Raw genomic sequence first — 19,066 nt, forward strand, 5'->3', positions numbered from 1 at the left:
AACAAAATCAGTTCTGGGGCTTCATAATAGCCAGTCATAAATTCAACAGTTAATGTTTCAGGCCAGCATAGCTGTATGAACGAGTATGTACAGTATTTGGTATCATCTGAAAGATGAGCTCTTGGAAATATACTACATCTTCAATGTCTTGTCTATTTCGAGTGAGCTTATCTAACCAAGACACTATTTTCGAGTTGATTACTGTGACTCAAGTGCAATCACTGCCAGTCACAAACCTGGATTGGTTCCTATAATAATCTATGACTTTTTTTTTTTTGGTTACACTCTTGTAAAAGTATTGAATAGAGCAAACCTGTTTACATGAGCAATTGGGTCACATGCATCTGAGTCTTCAAGACTCACTGAGCAGCACAAGATTTAGCAACATAATCCTGCAGAAGTGCCGCAGTGAGAATTTGAGACCACATAGCCACTGACAAATTCTGACGACCACGGGTGACCTTAAGTCTCCATCGACCTGCTATAAATGTACAGAGGATTGTACTCCTGAAGTAGAATGAGTCTCGACACCCACCCCCAACCCAATGGCGGACACATATCGGAGACGGTTTTGCAATGATGGTGTGGTTTCTGTGCGATACATATTTCAGCCTCGTAAACATCTTTCAGCTCTAACCACATTGTTTTGTTTGCAGAGGTTTGAAAAGGTAACAATGGTTTCAGCACCAGGATGTTATGAAACAACTGGGTCAACACTTTTGTAATGAATTTCCTTTTTTCTTATGTCTTGAAAAAATGTTTATCCGGGGATCACACAGTCAAACTTTGGCTTTTTAAATATGGAAAAAAGAAATTATTCACATCAACCTACAAGATGGAGCATTACAGAAATTTGATTTCCAGTTTAAAAAGAAGTTTAAATGTGTTTTTTTAAGTCCTCACCCCCCCCTACTCCCTCCTCAGCTGCACCCTTCACCTCTCACCTCATTGGTCCTGTAAAAGGAAGGCGAGGTGATGGACAGAGTGTCTTGGAGAAGGGTGTTGATGACAGGAAGATGAATGAATGCAAGGAGAGCCTGAGAAATGCCTAAGAATGAAACCGGATCCTTTTTTGATAATTATAGATTGAAGAACATAAAACAGACTTACAGTTTTCAGCAGAGGCCATGTGCAGGAAAAGAAGGTGAATGTTTTATACGTCTTATAAAAACATTATTTTTAAACTGGTGACAACTTTGAAATGGGAATGGGATTCGATTCAAACTATTGCAACGACAGCAGCAGTCGATCAGTGTTACATTATAATTATAGATTTTATATGAGTTCTTATGAAACATTCATGCTCCCTTGGGGGGGAAATGTAAAGCAACAGCTCTCTTATCCATCTGTGCCTCGATATTATGTGGATCTTTTGACTGGTGCAGTCAAAGGAGCTCAACACTGCCTCCTTGTGGACAACAGCTGAACATCAGAGTGACTGACAGCAGCACTTACTGTAAACACGTTAGCTAACATTGTTCTCAAAAGCATGTTGTCAAACACAAGTGTCTGAGTATGCAAATGAAATGAACTCTTGCGCAAGACGGTGTAATGACTTGTGGTAAATTCTTTAGGTAGGAGTGTCAATTTACAGCAAAAAATACTTAGATAAAACTTCCGCTCATTTAGTTTACGGTAATCATAATATGGCCATGGGACAACAGTTTACAATGGGTCTTGTCCCTGCCACATTTATGGTGTTGGTTATAAACGTGTTTTTATGTAAATGTGTCCAATGTGAAGGAGAGACTAAAATTGATATGGACAGATGAGGACATGAGTCAACAAATAGACAGGTAACACCCTAGTGACTCACCTGGTGCAGCACAGACCACTTCTAGGGCCCAGTCCTCGTCACAGGAGCTTGGGCTCAAATCCAACTCTTTGCTGCCTGTCATCCTGTCTCTCCCTCTTTCACTCCTTCGCTCTGTCCCTGTTTTAAAATCAAGAAATAGCTGAAAAATACACTGAAGTAAAAGACGGCAATAAACTGCCATTGTGAGAAAAGATCGTTACACTAAAAACTGGCGACCAAATAGATTTTAGCATAATACTTAATGATAAATGACATCTGTGACAACTGACATTTATGTCAAATGTACATAGGTCTGCAACAAAAAACTACAAGTAGACAGTGTAGCTCAGATTCTCGCTTTATTGGTCAACTTGATGAAAGACTACAAAACGAATTCACAAAAAATCTCTTTCAAGTAATCAAATCTGTACAAACCTAAACTGTATGGGGTTTTTACAGCTCTGGCTCATATGAATCTGAAGAGTCATATGCATGTGTGTGTGTGTGTGTGAGTAAGCACGTGCTTGCTCTTGCGAGACAAGGTGAGGTACTCCTTCCTGTTTCAAGGATACCGAGACGTCACACTCAGATAGGGGCAAGACACTGCATGCACGCACACGCTCACATGCACATACCTGTGTTTGAGATTTTACAGTACAGAGGACAGGGAAAACAAAATACTCCCCCCCTCCACAAGTACACACACACAACCTGCAGGCAGGGCTTGCTGCCAAAATTCATTATGTCAGCAATTCTCCCACTGTTTCCCCAACCCTGCTTTTTCAGTCAAAATTACTGTACAGACAGACACTGTGGTTTCAACCTTTCCACGGGAAGAGTGGTAAGAGAGGGGAAAGTATAAATCTCTAATACTCTCACACAAAATGTACACGTGCACACATGATTTTAATGCTCACCGGCAGACGAGATGCGTTTTTTTTTTCATCTGCGCACGCACACACTCACTCAGACAAATTCGTAACATTAAATGTTTTAAGAAGTACAGATAAAAAAGGAAAAAAGCCCTGGGTATAGGTTTGATTTCTGGCTGTTTGGTGAAAGAAAGGAGAAGAGAGGTAGAGAGGGCAGGAGGGATGGGTTGGAGGTCGAGGGCAAACTACTGGTGTCATTTCTTAGCTTTCCTTGGGGGAGTGACGGGGCGGCCGGAGCCCATGCCCCCGCCGCCGCCGTAGAACAGCTTCTTGTCTGCGGGTTTGAGAATCTGTGAGAAGGAAACAACATCGACAAAAGTGAGCAAAGTTCAATGGTTTTTTTTAAATGATAGTTTGGTGGGAAATATTTGTCAAAGTCAGATTTTCAGGTGGGTCTCTTGCTTACCTGGAATGAGCACATGAGGGTCTCGTCTACGCTCATCATGGCCCCGGCGTTGTCGAACTCCCCGCAGTAGTTTGGGGCTGAGAACAGCGTCACCAGCTGCCTCTTTGCAAAGAACTCATATCCGTCCTCAACCACCTGAAGACAGAGAGATGGAAAACCATAAATCAGGGGAAACAGAGCCAGAGGCTTGTAATTCATTTACCATGAATTTAAGAAAACACGTCTCTATTACTCACACTGCTGCCTGTCGTCAGGAAAAGCAAACTGACTCCCACTGCGCTGACACTGTTAACGGGTTTCCAGCTGGTCCCACTGTGCTACAGATGCTATTTAAGTGCTTCTGCAGTTTCACCTGACTGTTCAAATATTCACTAACATCTGGACAAGGGTTTGTTTGGTTTAAGTGCTACCCCTTGTTTTACCTTCAACAGGTTTTTGCAAATAAAAGGGCTCAAGATTCACAGCAGGAGGACGACTATAGGAAAACTAAAACCTAGATCTAGTAACCATCCGCAATTTGTTCACGTAACTAGGTATTAAAGTACATTTTATTGCCTCATCATATGGGCTCTCTGCACAGCTTCACTACTTCCTGAATTTAAGGCTGCTCTTTTATTTCCTGTCTTACAATATTGGACAAACTGATTAATCCAGGTGTGTCTGACCATTGTGCCTACTCAGACACACCTGGATTAATCAGTTTGTCCAATATTGTAAGACAAGAAACAAAGTAGCAGCATTAAGTTCAGGAAATAGTGGAGCTGTGCATAGAGCCCATTGGTCTATCAGAGTTAAACCTGAATTATACACCAAACGTTGCCTATTTAACAAGATATAAAAAAAGAAGGCTCATCACCACTTCAAAAAAAGCCTAGCTAAAGAAGCGGGGCTTTGTTCTGACCTGATGGGCCCGACAAATGAGGTCCATGTCATGTTTGTGGAGGAACTTTGTGACCACGTCAGCACCAAAAGTGAAGGAGACGCCACGGTCGTTCTCGCCCCAGCCCAGCACATCCTTGTCTGGGTCGGCCCACAGCAGGTCGCACAGGAGGCCCTGGTCAGGCACATCAGTGGGGCGCATGACCCTTCGCACCTGCTCCATCGACTGGAGGTCTGGGGATAGGCCTGCAGAGCAAAACCATTTCGTGTTAGAAAGCAGAAAAAAACTTTATATTAAGATTTTACACATACAATATGTTTCTTGCTGCTCTCAGGTCTGACTGTGGATCAACGGTTTTAATCTTAGGATTTACTGTAAAACATCTAAACATGAGCAAAGTCTGAGTTAATATGACATGTGACAGCAAGAAGCAGTTGTCATGGAACAATTTGTTTGGTTGAGACAAATGTCAACCATGAGACCAACTTCTCATGACGAACAACATACTGTGATTAACAGGAATATTTTCAGGTCTTTTAAAACTGAGAAAAACTGGTTATAAAATGATTTACTTTATGTACTGCCCGTCGTTAACACCAGTAAGAGTTAAACAGAAGAAGCAAGGCATATAAAATTTGATTAACAAAAAAAATATTTTGAATGGATAAAAGTCATCCCTCTTCATCTTTTGTATTAACACTGATGTTACTTATACATGCTTATTGACGGACTGGGGCTTTAACTTCAATATGCTGAACAAATAAGTTGAACAAACATACAAGCTCCTGTGTGTGCTCTGTCTTATGTAACTTTATGTTCCCAGAGGCAGGTGGTGTCTACCCTCATGATTATGAGTGCATGTTGACATATTTTGTGTATCGTCTCAGACAGGAGACAACTGTGACTGACTGTCGGTGTCACTTTGCCTGAACCTTTAGGCCCTAATCGCCAAGTTATGTTCTGTATTCAAAGGGCTGCAAACGACTTTAAATTATAACAAATACAAATAACATCTGTCAACATTGATCCTTTAGTTTTGAGCACAGCACACTTTGAAATCTTTAGTGGTGAGACACGTGAACTGTGTTTAAGCCTTATTATGCATCAATAAAAAAACACTAAATGTATCAGATAGAGAGCACCATGGTTACCTGGTACACACAATGTCAGAGTCAGAGGAACTATCTATTGTAACTGTATAATAAAATTTTACTATTTTGTACCTGTTATCAGGAGATGTGATTAGAAAAAACAGCCTGGCTCTAAAGCCAAGTCTGCTGATACAGGGATAGGAAATATAAATAGACTCCAACAACAAATTAAGATCCCACACTCCTGCAGGCCTTTGGCCAGTATGTTGATAGTAACGACAGTGCAGAGGCGAGTTTTTGTGTGCGCTCTGGATAGAAGCCAAATGAACTGTTTGATGAGGATACCTCCATGGCAACAGAAGATCTTCTCGTCAACAATGGCAGCAACAGGCAAACAGTTGAAGCAGTCGGTGAAGGTCTTCCACAGCTTTATGTTGTATCGCCTCTTACCTGTGGGAAGAAAACACACTTGGTCACAATCTAATCTTGTGCCCTATAAAATCTTAACAGCTGCCGCACCTATTGCATCACGTTAGAAACACAACATTTTACATAATCCTGGCTGTGAATAGCAGAGAACGGCATGTGATTAACCACTGCCCATTCTGCCTGATCATGCTCCTTAGCCCAAAGCCTAGTGAATTCAGAGGTTATGTGTTGTAGCATTGGTTTCTCTAACAACTAAAAAGCTAACTTTTAACAGCTCAAAGTGAGAAATAAAATTGTTTCTTCTCCAAGTTAACAAAATAGTGGTTTGCAGACTCAGTGAAAGACATTGTTTGTTACTGCAGATACAAACAAAACAAACAAGCAGGTGACATACAAGAATTTTTACTTGCTGCCAATATATTTTCACTAAACAATAATTGTGAAAATGAGGTGTGGTTTTTTGTTTTGTTTCAGCCAGTGTTACTACAATTTGTAAACCATAATCAAAATGTTCAACGTGAGACCAGACAAACCACAATTAAAAGACAATACAATTCTCATACAATATCTAGGATGATCAAATTAATTTACTGTGCTCTTGCAGATTATTCAATTTTAGAAGTCTAAAAAGTATGTGTGAAAAAACACACAATGATCTTTGACTGTTTCTTGCTTTACTTTTTTCCCCCATTGGACAAATGTAAATGAACATCAAAATGAGTGTGACTGCGTGAATTATCCCAGCTGCAACCTATTCAGTCACATTTTTATCATAATTCATGTAAGCAATAGGTGTAGTGAAGAGATTGGTAAGATGTCTGTATCTGTGTGGAAGTTACACAACTTACACTCATCATAGAAGCCATATATTCTGTTAATGGACGCGCACTCATGGTTTCCTCTCAGCAGAAAGAAGTTTTCGGGGTATTTGATCTTGTAAGCCAGCAACAGGCAGATGGTCTCCAGGGACTGCTTGCCTCTGTCTACATAGTCCCCCAGGAACAGGTAGTTGCTCTCCGGAGGAAAGCCCCCATATTCAAACAGCCTGAGCAGATCATAGTACTGCCCATGGACATCACCTGGTGAGACAAACAGTGTTCAGAACGGAGATAGAGGTGTGTGTGTGTGTCAAAGTTGTGATTATAATGCTGGGTGTGTATAAGCACAACAAGAAGTAACCTGGATACGGGTACAACAACAGTTGGCACCTTGCAAATTAACCCACTCTGCCTACGATGACTGGCCATGCATTATTTCAAATGAACACTGTTACTCTTGTTGCTCGACTTGTTTTTTGTGATGATGCAACAGTTTGTTGAATGTGCAGGTTGGCATTTAATGCGAGGGTACTAGTGATTTTCACTGCAGTGCAAAATTTCTGAAATTTGCAGGCTGTTCCTTTAAACTACAATTCTTCATCAACTGGCATCAGCAGTATAACACAGGAGGGCAACTCCCAGGAGACTAGAAGTGCAAAACAGCACAGGATAGGCAGGCCTTTATTATCTGTTTATCCCTTCAGTTCTGTAATTATGGGGCAAGGTCACAGCCATGCGCTGTATACTGCTGTGTGAATTTAAAACATTTTCTTTTGAAATTAGATCTTAAACTATCATTTGAAAACTTTACAGTGTCAGGTAATAAGAATACACAACTTAATGTGAATGTAAGCTCTCTGCTAATACTCCAGCTCTCTAAGCTCCAGCAGCAATCCAAGAGGGTTCGTAAATACTGTGTGACCACATTTGAGAATTCCCTTGACTCTAAGGAACACAACTAAGCCTCACCACAAATCTTGAGGGGCGCCTCAAGTTCAAGCAGGATTGGCTGGCTGAGGAAGATCTCCCGGGATTTGAGGCAGAGACCACGGATTTCATTCTCTGTCAGTTGAACATTTTTGCCGGGTCGAGAGCCTTTCACTGTGGGGGGAAAACAGAACAGGAGTGAGAAGTTGTGCATCAGGAACAACAATGTTTATTATTTTTTCTCATTTGTATAGAGAAAGAAAAGATAGAAGATAGAACAATGCTGTGATAAACTTTGCTTATAAAATACAAGTATTTTCAGAGTTGGTGAGATACTGCTTTTTAAATCTAAATCAGACCGACACCGTCTGTGCAAAGTATGGCAGACTGCCACGGCCAAATGGCACATTCATTTACAGTTTGCATGCTGACAAGTATTCATAAACTTTCTTCCATCATCTGAGCCAACATAAATATGTAAAATATGAAGGGCTGCAGGCTGCAACTAAGGATCATTCCTACAAAATGTAGAGACAACAGTACAATATAAAAGGCAATCACCAATCCCAAGTAATAACCCCTAAATGTTTGTTGTGATCAAACAAACAAACTAAATCCCTCAGTTTACTGTCACAAAACAAAGAAAAGCAATTGTTACAATGAGAGAGGCTGGATCCAGCCAGCCCATTTAAGGGAAAAACTACTAAAATAAATTATTCTCAAATAACTTATTATAATTTTGCAATCTATTCCAATTCAGCCAACTATTGTGGGTATAAAATGTATACAAGTTAAATGTCACTATTTTGATGAAATGGTGATAGTATGTATGTGCAATCAATGTTGCAAACAAAATTCAGCCAGAGAAGGAAACTAAGGAGAAAATACTGACTACTCTAAAAATAGTGAATGTTGGAACAACGCATGACTTTTTTTTTAGAGGAATATGGGTAATTTTTTAAAAATGCATCTCGGAGCCCGCCTTTAGATGCAAGTCGTTTGGATGTAAATACGAGCGAAAAGGAGCACAACGGGATCACCGAGTGCAACTCAAACAAAACCACCCTCACTACACTTTTCTACATAACCCTTACTGTTCACATTTCTAATTTAGCGGAGTTTTTAGATGCATTCTGCTTCACCTTCATAAATGATATTTCAGGGTTATCGAGACGAATGCTCTTATTGTTACGTATGGATATTAATCGAGCAGAGTACAGTATACAAATAGCTGGACATCCATCACGAACCAGCTGGAAAAAATGAAAATTTTCTTTTACTTCTTATAAACAACAAAATGTTACGCCCTGTCTTTCGTTAAAAAGATACAGTGGATGAACTTAACTCGGTAACGTAACCTAAAGTGGCCACCGTTGTCTAGCCCCCACTGTTAGCTAAAATGGCTACCTCGGTGAATAAATATCGACCGAAATAACTCTTACCTTCCAGCAGACGCTGTATAATGGAGTCGATGTTCAACTTGTCGGCTTCTGCCATGCTATTTCCTCGATTTTCGTCGATTTCTATCAACTTCTGCGAATTAAAAACGTCGTGAACTGTTAACTAGCTGCCGAGGAACCGTTAGCTCAACTAGTTTAGCGTTAATCGGCTATCGTTAGCCCGCTAGCTGGCTAACCTTGGGACAAAATTGGCAACCTCAAAATTTGAGGCTGGGTGTTGAATTGTTGAAGATGTGGTGGCTGGCGTGTACTACCGCAATTAGCATTAATCGGCTATTTTCCCTTACATGTCCAATTTAACTTTAAGTGGTCGTATTTTCCCGTGTGAACGCTGTATCTGCCGTAGCTAGTAGCACCATGCCATCGACAAAAAAAGGGCTAGATGAGCGTTAGCTCAAAGCGAGGATGAACGGAAGTGGCTTCGTGACAGTTGCCGCGTTCCCATTGGTCAGTTTTGCCAGTAGGCGGTACTTCGGGGACCTATTCTCTTCCCTTATTGGCTGTTTCGAAAGTCTGTCAGCATTTACTTATCTCAAACCACAATGTAAAAAAGGACAATAATTCTCGGATATAACTGATGTTTTGCTCGACTTTCATGGAGAAATGTATCAAAACATGCAAGTGAACACGACAACTGCCCCTTTTAAGTCAAATACGAGTGTTTCTACGGCTCTGTATTTGTTGCGCAGTAGAGCGACACCCACGGAAGTGACCAAGATGGGAAGAATTGACGACATGACGCAATGTCCTAGCGCCTGGCAACACACACACCGAGTGATTCATCCTGAAGCACAGAGATGGCTTAGCTAGTCTGCTAGTTTACTGTAAGATAAACATGACTCCAACTCGGATTATTGTGAACCTATATATCTTACGCTCTTAATACTTTCTTAAATATATATATATATATATCATACACCCATCCAACCATGAAGCTGATCCATAAAGACATTGAGAAAGATAATGCCGGGTGAGTGACTGGCGACAGCTAATGTTAGCAAGCTAACCAGCATGCCACTTTACAGCTGACTGTACATGTGTCATTTTAATAGTAATAAGTAGCCATGTGTGACTTACATTCAATTATACCAACAGAGACATGTTGTGTCAGTAACTGAGGGCACGAAACGTCACATAGACCATACCATTCACATCCAGTGGATATAAGTTTAGACTCAATAACAACTGAGCAAACCTCTAACTGTGTTATGGTTGATGTACACTCCATAAATTGTAGCAATATGGATGCTCCTGCAATGTGTCACCATCTATGTCACACTTGTTCAGTCAGGTGACCCTGATGCCAGAGGAGGCAGAGGATATGTGGCATACCTACAACTTGCTGCAAGTGGGAGACAGCTTGAGAGCCTCCACTATCAGGTAACAAGTGAAAACGCCCAACTATCAGACAACATTTTAGGCTAGTGCATAAGGATTTTGTTGTTGTTATGATCTAGAATCAGTGTATCTATCTGGCAACACTGCATCTCTTTGGGCCCATTCATGTATCATCTAGTAGTGCTTTGTTCCACCTAACTTTGTTGTATGCAGTGTTTATACACACTTTATTTGAATGTCTCACTATGTACCCCACAGCCACAGACACAATATGTTTTCAGAAAACACACACAGCTTGTCATAAGGGTCGCAGTTTCAAGTCCGTTTCCCATTGTTCCCACAGGAAGGTACAGACAGAGTCCACCACTGGAAGCGTTGGCAGCTCCAGAGTTCGCACAACTCTTACTTTATGTGTGGAGACGATCGACTTTGACTCCCAGGCCTGCCAGCTGAGAGTAAAGGGCACTAACTTAGAGGAGAACCAGTATGTCAAGGTCTGAGACACTTGAACAACCTGACATGTAGCCTTGGCACATTTGTAGAAGCTTTAAAGTGGAGAAGATACTACAGTAAAAAAAAAAATACTGGGAAATTGTGTCAGATAAGTAGTTAGATAAGTTGTAGCTATGACACAGAGTTAAGAACAGTCTTGTGCTGGTTTGTATTATTATATATTATTATAACATAGAACTTTTTGTAATTTACTCTTTTTCTGTACTACACCAAAGTCAGAATACTTTGTGTCCTCTGATGCAGGATTCTTTTTTTTTTTTTACACAGTTTTTGTAATTCTACCTCCTTAAAATGAACAGTAGTTGTGATTCTGTTTTGTTTCTCACCCTTCAGATGGGAGCTTACCACACTATTGAGCTTGAGCTCAACAGGAAGTTCACACTAGCTAAAAAGAGCTGGGACAGCGTTGTACTGGATAGAATCGGTAAGCAGGTGCTACTGTTTTATTAGTCTAATTAGTTCGACCTGTTGATTTGTCTCAGTCTTGTGTTTTGTTAGTTTAAGCTGACTCTTCTCACTTACATATCAACCCGGACCTGTAAACAGTACACACATGGATTCACAAGTAGTTTGTTTACTAGACAGACCTTCACAGGATTTAAGCAACTACACACTCAGCTGTTTAAATCTCACTTGCACCCACAAAGCTGCATGTTAGTAAAAACATATTTTCAGATATTTGTAGAAGCTTGTTTGCTTCAGTGACTCAGGAGGATTGTCCACATGGACGGTTTTAGAGAGTGCATTTGGTTTTAATGGTAATAATAAGTAATAATCACAAGTGAACTAAATACATCAAAGCCAGTTCTGTCTGCAGATCCTGACTGACAGGGTGACTTTTACAGAACATGCACAGTCCTCTTGTTAATATATTTACATAACCAACAAAGGCAGCATGTTGCCTTGGAAACAGACTGTAGAGAACCAGGAGGGAGGTTCACAGCAGACAGATGGGGATCATGTATTTAAAGAAGTGGTGGTCCGTTGACTCATAGCTGCTTTGATTTTCACCACATTAATTTGAATTCATTGCAAGAGTGTCTTGGTTAGTTACACAATTTTACTTACAGCAATAACACAACGTTATGCAGTAAATACTAATTCCTCCATCAGTGAAATAGACTAATTCATAGTGAAATAATGATAATACATTTGTTTATACTTCAGGATGATCCAAGTGTTATTGCTTTGTCCTCCCTTTAGAGCAGGCATGTGATCCATCCCAGAAGGCAGATGTGGCAGCTGTGGTAATGCAGGAGGGTCTGGCCAACCTGGTGCTGGTGACCCCCGCCATGACCCTGCTCCGTGCAAAAGTTGAGGTCACCATTCCTCGCAAGAGAAGAGGAAGCTGCACTCAGCATGAGAAGGTACCTCACTGCACAGAGACGAATATAGAGAGATGAATGGATGGTGGAGAAAAAAGTCAGCAAATAAATACTTTCTTTAAAGTGTGATATTTGAAAATAAACTCATATTCAGGGAAGTTCATCTGTCAAAGTTTCTATTAATGTGAACAGTTCAGCAAGTGGAAGATGAAATTATCTCCAAAAGGCATAAAGTTAGACATGACACATTCCCTTTACATTTTAACAATTATTTTTATATTTTCATCTTTTACATTTTCAAAATAACAGAAAAGGAAAATGCCCCACAGCAAAGGTTTGGACACACTGTAGCTAGTAGCCCCCCCTTTGGAAACTATCACAGCATGTACCGTAAATAGTAAATACCTTATCTGATAACTTGTTATGTGAGAGCTCAAGTCTCCTGGGTTTCCCATTCTTTTGCAGGCTGCTGCTAAACTTTCCCCTTTTCACTCTAAAATTGTAGAAAACAAAAATAATACACTGTAATTGCTTTAAATATGCAAAAGAGTGTCATCTCATTTTTAACTTTATACCTTTTGGGGATCATTTAATCTTCCACTTGCTTAACTGTTCACATTAACACAAGTTTGGACCAGGGGTACCCAAACTTTTGCATGTTACTGTATATTAAATGTGTGTGTGTTTGCAGGCACTGGAGAGGTTCTATGAGGCTGTGATGCAGGCAATTCTTCGCCATATCAATTTTGACGGTAGGGCTGCTATGTGGATGTAAACATGCACACACACAGTGCAGATCATGTTCCTGTTTTGTGTTCGACTCTTCTCCTTTTCTTTACTTTGTTCCCATCACATTTGCTGTCGTGTGTCTTTATGGCACCACAGTGGTTTATCATTGTTACCACACAATCTTTGCCTTGTTTACTGTTTCAAGAAATTCAACCTGACCCAAGTTTTAGAGTTTGATTTGTCTTTCTCTGTTTTCTGCCAGTGGTGAAGTGCATCCTGGTGGCCAGTCCAGGGTTTGTGAAGGACCAGTTCATCACCTACCTCTTTAGAGAGGCAGTGCGTCATGACAACAAGCTCCTGCTGGAGAATCGGCCCAAATTCATGCCGGTCCACTCGTCATCAGGTCACAAATACTCACTCAAAGGTAGGAGCTGAGTGGAATCTGAGAGTAAACAAATCAAATCTCATCAAAGTGAAAGTTTTGTCAAGTTCTTGTGTCGTTGTGTTTTGCAGAAATTCTCTCTGATCCCACTGTGACAAGTCGGCTTTCTGATACAAAGGTAAATCATGGATCATCTGATATTTCGATATGTGTGATCATATCATAAGGAAATGCTCTAAAGTTGGGACAAAAGCGACTATTTAGGAAATATTGTTCATGTTTTGTTTATGTGCAACACACAGGCAGCAGGAGAGGTGAAAGCCCTGGAAGATTTCTACAAGATGCTCCAGCATGAGCCTGACAGAGCTTTCTATGGGTAAGCGATGATGTAAACAGTCCTTGACCCACAGAAGCTTCTTCTCTCATTAACTCTGATAATGCTTCAACCTTTGTATCTTTGCATCCTCAGAGTGGCTCATGTGGAGAAAGCTGCTGAAGCCCTCGCCATCGACATTTTGCTGATAAGTGATAACCTGTTCAGGTGTGTATTGAGATGAGATTGAGATATACCCGACACATATTTTTAGGTTATCTATGTGTAGACTGCTGTTGGGAGACAGAAACTGCTGGATAATCTGGTTGCAGCTGGAATTTACTGTTAAGCATTTGTTTTTTTTCTGAATTTTTCTCATTTTTATCTAAAACAAACTTCGGAATAAGGTTAACAGACAAAAATCACATTTGAAATCCACATTCAGTGACTTTCATTCATATATTCCAGCAAATCTATTGGCTTTAAGGGGTTTCTCGTGATGTTGACACACACACTCACATGTTTTTTTGCGTCCCCAGACATCAGGACATCGCCACGAGGAGTCGTTACGTCCGGTTGGTGGACAGTGTGAGAGACAATGGCGGCACTGTCAGGTACCAGTTATCTACGTTAACATTTTTACCATATCTGACAGAATATCCTTTACTCAGCACAAAGCTGATTCATGTTTTCTCTGTCATCTGTTTCATGCAGGATATTCTCAAGCCTTCATGTGTCTGGTGAACGTAAGTTATAAAACCTTTAATATTTGTATTAATTATGCGCTTAAAAGACACAATCTAAAGTATTTGTAGGGTAAAATCCTAATCATCTGATTTATATATAATGATATGAGTTATCTCAGCATCATACTGTGACTCCTGCACAGTTAATGTTTACAGACTGTGGCCCTGTGAGGGATTTACTGTCGTCATCACCAGTAAATGGAGAAACCCTGACTTTCTCTTTAGACGTCCTAGCTTTAGGAAGTGAGGAACAAACAGAAACAATTGCTCAACAACACCCACGCTCTTTGCACTTCCCCACTCAGACATGAAATCAGCCTGTTTACCACCTGTGTTGTCACCTATTGATTCATCCTCACCCCCCCGTCTCTTCAGAACTGACTCAGCTGAGCGGAGTTGCCGCCATCTTGAGGTTTCCCATCGCCGACCTATCGGAGGACGAGGAGGAGGACAGCAGCTCGGACGAAGACTGATCCGAAGACACGGGGCCACGGAGAGAAATGATTTGGAGGAAGAGATAAAAAGATGGACGTCCATTGTTACAGATAACACAAGAATGCGATGAGTCAGTGTGTTATAAAACAATAAAGCTGCTGTGTTATGATCAATATATATTCCACCTCTGCAACATCCACACCTCTCCCAGATCTATTTAACACACCTGCTTTTCCAAAGTGGCCGTGATATCTCATATAACCTGATGCAGTTTTTGGTTTGAGGTGACAGTGTCTTTGACAAAGGGAGCTCTACTTCACGAGAATGCCAATAAAAAGAATGTAATTTGTTGCCAAGTTTCAAATGAGGACTGTTTAAGTTTAAGGAACATTTAGCAATAGAAAAAGAAACATAATTTTTCTTTCCAAGTGTATATACAGTTTATCTTTCTTGCAATTAAACCGAAGCATTCAACCTCTCGTCTTATTTCTCTTTGTCACATAAACCACTCACATCATGCATATTTATATAAAAAAAACAAGTTGGAGCAGGATATAAAAATATATAATTTATTACATATAATAATTACATTTTTTTATTTAAAAACTATTTTGGTTATGGGTATTATAACCCAAAACTACTGCATTTCAGCAAACTAGAAATCAAGTATACTCAGGATTTTTAATAAGATATGGTGAGTTCGAGGTTCACAGTTACAACACTGTAAATTCCTCTTATTCTTCTCTGGTAAAATGTCACATTTTTAACTTCCCTTGTGAAGAATTTCAGCAGCTAGGACTAAAGTGCATTTCAAACAGCTTGCCTTCTTTTCATACTTCCTCTTGCCTCAACGATTCCTAAAGCTCATCTCTACCAGCATAGCCTTAAGTGCATGCGTGTGTACCGTGATGCACTTGGCATCACTCCGTAGGACACTGGTACGTCTTAATCCAGGCTAAATCCTCCAGTGTGCCCCAGTGCAGGTAGATAATGGAACAAATAACCATCACATGCATTATCTGGTGGCTGTTGCCCCAGTTGTCGAACAGGCCCGGGCTGAAGCGCTCAGGGATCTGGATGATGTTCACCAGCCCCCCCACCACAGCCAGGGAGTCCATGATGCAGAAGAGGCGCAGGGAGTTGGGGCTGCCCACCCCGCTGCCGTACACCCTGAAGAGGAAGAGGCTGAAGCGGAACAAGGCCTGCCAGACGAAGGCTCGCAGGCGCAGGACGTTGGTGCGGGCCGTGGTGGCGGAGTAGATCCCGTAGGCCGACAGGAGGATGTAGGCCAGCAAGGCAAGCTGCTGCATGATGGGGTAGCAGAGAAGGGTGATGTAAATGATGGGAAGTGCTCCTGCAGAGAAAAGGGGAAGATGAACCAATGAATAAACCAAAGTGTCACTGAAGCTGAAGTCAGACATTATTGACAAGTTGGCAAAGTTGAGATCAGACCTCTGATTCATTTTACTTAAAGCAGAAGTAAGCGGAATATTTGTGTTAATATAAGTCTTAAATAGTTATATCTTCCGACAGCAATCACTTCTATAGAGTGTTTGGTCTGAAACACTGGTCTGTCAGTCACTCTGCTCTGCTGTAAGCCCAGGAGAAAACTTTCCTTGTATCCTACAACCTTTATCCAATGAGGAGAGAGAACGGCATAAAGGGGCGGTCCTCTCTGTGTGTGCAGCCAAGGGATGCACGTGAATGTGGTGACGTAGGGACGAGGGCGGGGACTGCTACTGTAACTCCATCGGCTGACAAGAAGTTAGCCAAAACCACCGGATCGCTTACTTCTGCTTTAATGAAAAAGTCTGAACATAGATTTGACTTACTGTACTTAACTTTTGAGACTTTAAGGCAAAAAAAGAGAAGACCTACAGGCCACACACGTTGACTTTAATCCCAAAACAACTGAGGGGCCGGTACCATCTTGAGACTCTGCTGCTCTGCTCTGACACACTTTTCCTCATTAGCAGGCGCTGCATCCAATACATTGTATAACTTTCTGAAACCAGCAATCCATCTGACAATGGGTGGTAAATATGAGTCTACAGCCCACAGCCAGTTATTCTTAGTTGTTATTCTGTTGAATGGTGACCAAAGCTGGACTATTTCTTGTCTGACTGCAAGTGATGATTACCTACAAAACTAAGGCAGCTACTTCATTCAGCCAACAAATATCTGGCACATTGAACAGGAAATTGTTGTTTTTGAACTTGAATTTTGTAAAATAGATGAAATTGGATACTGTCTAAATTTATAACAGAGAATAAAGCATAGTGTGTTGTGTTTCGACAAAGTTGGGCTAACTGGTTTCCCCTCCCCATCTTTACACTAAACTTAATTAAAGTAAGAATTCCAGGCCATAATTTTATATTTTGTTTACGGGCCCAAGAATAGTCAATCTTGTCATCTTACTATTAACATTTCAGAAAATGTTGAATAATTCAGATATGAAAGTGAAATATCTAGGGACTTAGAAGTGGGAGTTTCTTTTGCTTATTTGTGACAGTTCAACAGCAGAAATGTAATGGACTGATGGTACCTAACTTCTAATGTAACTCCTGTTTCCCAAAATGTCAATCAACTACTGTTGAATCTAAGCATTCAACCACCTACCCAGGGTGTTCACCAGACAGACCCCGAACATGTCCAGGGAGAGCAGGGTGTCGTACACATGTTCTCCTCCCACATGGTTCATGAACACATGATAGACCACTGAGCCCACGGTGGGGCAGAGGCAGGCCAGGTAGTGGACCACACAGATCCAAATGCTCTCCACCTCCATCCAGGGAATGCTGAAAGGCAGTAGCACCAAGAAGAGGAAGAAGGGGACGCCTGTGGTGACAGGAGGACGAGTTGGTATGGGACAGAAGATAAAGAAGTAGAGAGAAGGTTAATATGTTTGGAAGTCTACTACATTGTTATAGAGGACATTTACACAGAATCAGATTCTTGTCTTTATGCAAAAAGAATTTCATTTCTATGTCCAAAAGTATAATCAAGGGTTGTAGAGCGGATGCGGATACATCCTCTTTTGCACATCAATGTGAGGAATTTGGAGAGAGTAGTTCCTCTTGTTAGGAACAATGTGAAACATACGGCTGTTGACTACATGTATGGAGGAAACTAATACCCTTCATTTGCCTTTAGTAAGAGCGTTAGCGTTAATGATCTTAGAGGATAGGCCGGGTGAAGATGGAGCGTCATGGAGAGGCCTTCGGAAGTTCAAGGCTGCGCAAGTTTTGGCTCATGCACAGTTAAGTTTCCGTCTTTGTGTGTGTTTTTCACAACAGAGAGGTCAGGTTTGAATTCAGTGTTTTACACTAAAGGTGCAAAATTGGGAATAACTAAATATGCACATAATGTAATTCTACCATTGTTAATCATCCAAGTAAAACGTGTGCACGTAACCAAGATGGTTGCTGAAAACAGTTAGCCTCGAGGTATGAACAGCTGAAAAGTGTCAGTCAGTTAAACACCTTTAAAGACCTAGTTAACTGCAGGTTATTTCCAGGCCAGAGATTCCCAGGGCAGATTACCACTAATACCCCATATCCTCATTACTCAGCCCTGTCAAGTGTTCTTAACTGGTTACAAGTGAGAGTAGTGGACATTTGTGACCCGTTTTGTTGGTTCATGTCGTGAATGGTTTGATTGTGTGCAAGGATGGAAAACCTTGCTTAATATATTTCATTTATTTTTAAAGCTTCAGATGCACTTGATATTTTTTTTTTTTTACCTTTAATGTATCTGACAGTAATTGGTATGCATTCCTACAGAAAGACAATCACAGTCAATGCACAGTTGATTTCTGGACTTACCATGAGTGTAAATATTCCCCAGCTCATTGTGCATGTAGAAGAGGCTCCTGAGGCACTCATGAGCTGTGGACACTGGCCGGTAACCCGTCAGGACATATTTGTTGAACTGAAGGTGAGGAGGGGTCTTTGCAAACTCCAGCAGCCGCGGTCCTTTGTAAAGCCCCATCACTACTTCCTGCAGCCAATTTCCTTACATTTAGTTGACAGCAGAGGTTCCTCACCACATCTACATACTAAAAGTAGTCCCACTCATGACTCTGCAGCAGTCATGACCCACAACCAGCTGAAAAACTCTGGTCCTTGAAAGCCATTATTCGGACAGGTGTAATTCCAAGCAAGCAACCTGTTTAGCTGGCCAAGTGGCATGCTTTCAGTAGGACCAATCAGCAAACGGCTCTTACTCCTAAGCTGGAGTAATCCTTGCAAAAAGCCACGTGCAATGCCACAGCTGCTCCTTGTCACAGCTCATAACTCTCACACACACACACACACACACACACACACACACCTCAACTTCATCCTGAATAGATATTTTGTGTATTTCCCTTGTTGTTCTCTGCACACATTCTCCTCTTACCGACACGCCATTTACCACAGTGTGCTACAGTCAGGATGATGTGGGGATTACAACACTTGAGGAGGTTGTTAGTTTTCTTATTGCAACTGATTTACACTTTAATTGACCTGCTTTTCTATAATATAATGAATGCATATAACCACACA

General features: G+C 41.0%; 3 protein-coding genes across 3 annotated transcripts; 1 reads left to right on the top strand and 2 right to left on the bottom strand.

Annotated features, from left to right (window-relative positions):
- Nucleotides 1-2,137: 2,137 nt before the first annotated feature.
- ppp1cab (protein phosphatase 1, catalytic subunit, alpha isozyme b) lies at nt 2,138-9,106 on the bottom strand. The gene is made up of 7 exons (XM_085760749.1): nt 8,721-9,106; nt 7,321-7,452; nt 6,382-6,612; nt 5,450-5,554; nt 4,035-4,258; nt 3,134-3,268; nt 2,138-3,017 (listed from the first exon to the last, which is right to left on the bottom strand). Exons 1-7 carry the CDS (start codon nt 8,773-8,775, stop codon nt 2,922-2,924), a joined length of 978 nt encoding a protein of 325 aa, XP_085616875.1. The 5' UTR covers nt 8,776-9,106; the 3' UTR covers nt 2,138-2,921.
- A 395-nt stretch (nt 9,107-9,501) lies between these two features.
- pelo (pelota mRNA surveillance and ribosome rescue factor) lies at nt 9,502-14,993 on the top strand. The gene is made up of 13 exons (XM_085760748.1): nt 9,502-9,708; nt 10,026-10,118; nt 10,420-10,570; nt 10,923-11,013; nt 11,793-11,956; nt 12,606-12,666; nt 12,906-13,067; nt 13,157-13,203; nt 13,328-13,401; nt 13,495-13,566; nt 13,878-13,952; nt 14,053-14,084; nt 14,460-14,993. The coding sequence occupies exons 1-13, from the start codon at nt 9,668-9,670 to the stop codon at nt 14,555-14,557; spliced, it is 1,161 nt and encodes a 386-aa protein (XP_085616874.1). The 5' UTR covers nt 9,502-9,667; the 3' UTR covers nt 14,558-14,993.
- An 81-nt stretch (nt 14,994-15,074) lies between these two features.
- Nucleotides 15,075-18,819, bottom strand: paqr4b (progestin and adipoQ receptor family member IVb). Its single transcript, XM_085761709.1, has 3 exons — nt 18,344-18,819; nt 17,139-17,357; nt 15,075-15,873 (listed from the first exon to the last, which is right to left on the bottom strand). The coding sequence occupies exons 1-3, from the start codon at nt 18,507-18,509 to the stop codon at nt 15,440-15,442; spliced, it is 819 nt and encodes a 272-aa protein (XP_085617835.1). The 5' UTR covers nt 18,510-18,819; the 3' UTR covers nt 15,075-15,439.
- Nucleotides 18,820-19,066: the final 247 nt, after the last annotated feature.

The sequence above is a fragment of the Trachurus japonicus genome, chromosome 19 (genome assembly GCF_045865225.1).
Source record: "Trachurus japonicus isolate A0001 chromosome 19, Traja_1.0".
In the NCBI taxonomy this organism is placed as follows: Eukaryota; Metazoa; Chordata; class Actinopteri; order Carangiformes; family Carangidae; genus Trachurus; species Trachurus japonicus.

What these genes read in the sequence shown, in the direction of transcription:
- ppp1cab (XM_085760749.1), bottom strand. Translation starts at nt 8,775, where the DNA reads ATGGCAGAAGCCGACAAGTTGAACATCGACTCCATTATACAGCGTCTG. An exon ending in ATATGGCTTCTATGATGAGT is followed by an intron (nt 5,555 to 6,381) that starts GTAAGTTGTGTA and finishes TTCTTCCCACAG; the next exon opens with GTAAGAGGCGATACAACATA. An exon ending in GATCTTCTGTTGCCATGGAG is followed by an intron (nt 4,259 to 5,449) that starts GTATCCTCATCA and finishes TTTGCTCTGCAG; the next exon opens with GCCTATCCCCAGACCTCCAG.
- pelo (XM_085760748.1), top strand. Translation starts at nt 9,668, where the DNA reads ATGAAGCTGATCCATAAAGACATTGAGAAAGATAATGCCGG. An exon ending in TTGAGAGCCTCCACTATCAG is followed by an intron (nt 10,119 to 10,419) that starts GTAACAAGTGAA and finishes TTGTTCCCACAG; the next exon opens with GAAGGTACAGACAGAGTCCA. An exon ending in GTCGGCTTTCTGATACAAAG is followed by an intron (nt 13,204 to 13,327) that starts GTAAATCATGGA and finishes TGCAACACACAG; the next exon opens with GCAGCAGGAGAGGTGAAAGC.
- paqr4b (XM_085761709.1), bottom strand. Translation starts at nt 18,509, where the DNA reads ATGGGGCTTTACAAAGGACCGCGGCTGCTGGAGTTTGCAAAGACCCCT. An exon ending in GGGGAATATTTACACTCATG is followed by an intron (nt 17,358 to 18,343) that starts GTAAGTCCAGAA and finishes CTGTCACCACAG; the next exon opens with GCGTCCCCTTCTTCCTCTTC. An exon ending in CTGTCTGGTGAACACCCTGG is followed by an intron (nt 15,874 to 17,138) that starts GTAGGTGGTTGA and finishes TTTTCTCTGCAG; the next exon opens with GAGCACTTCCCATCATTTAC.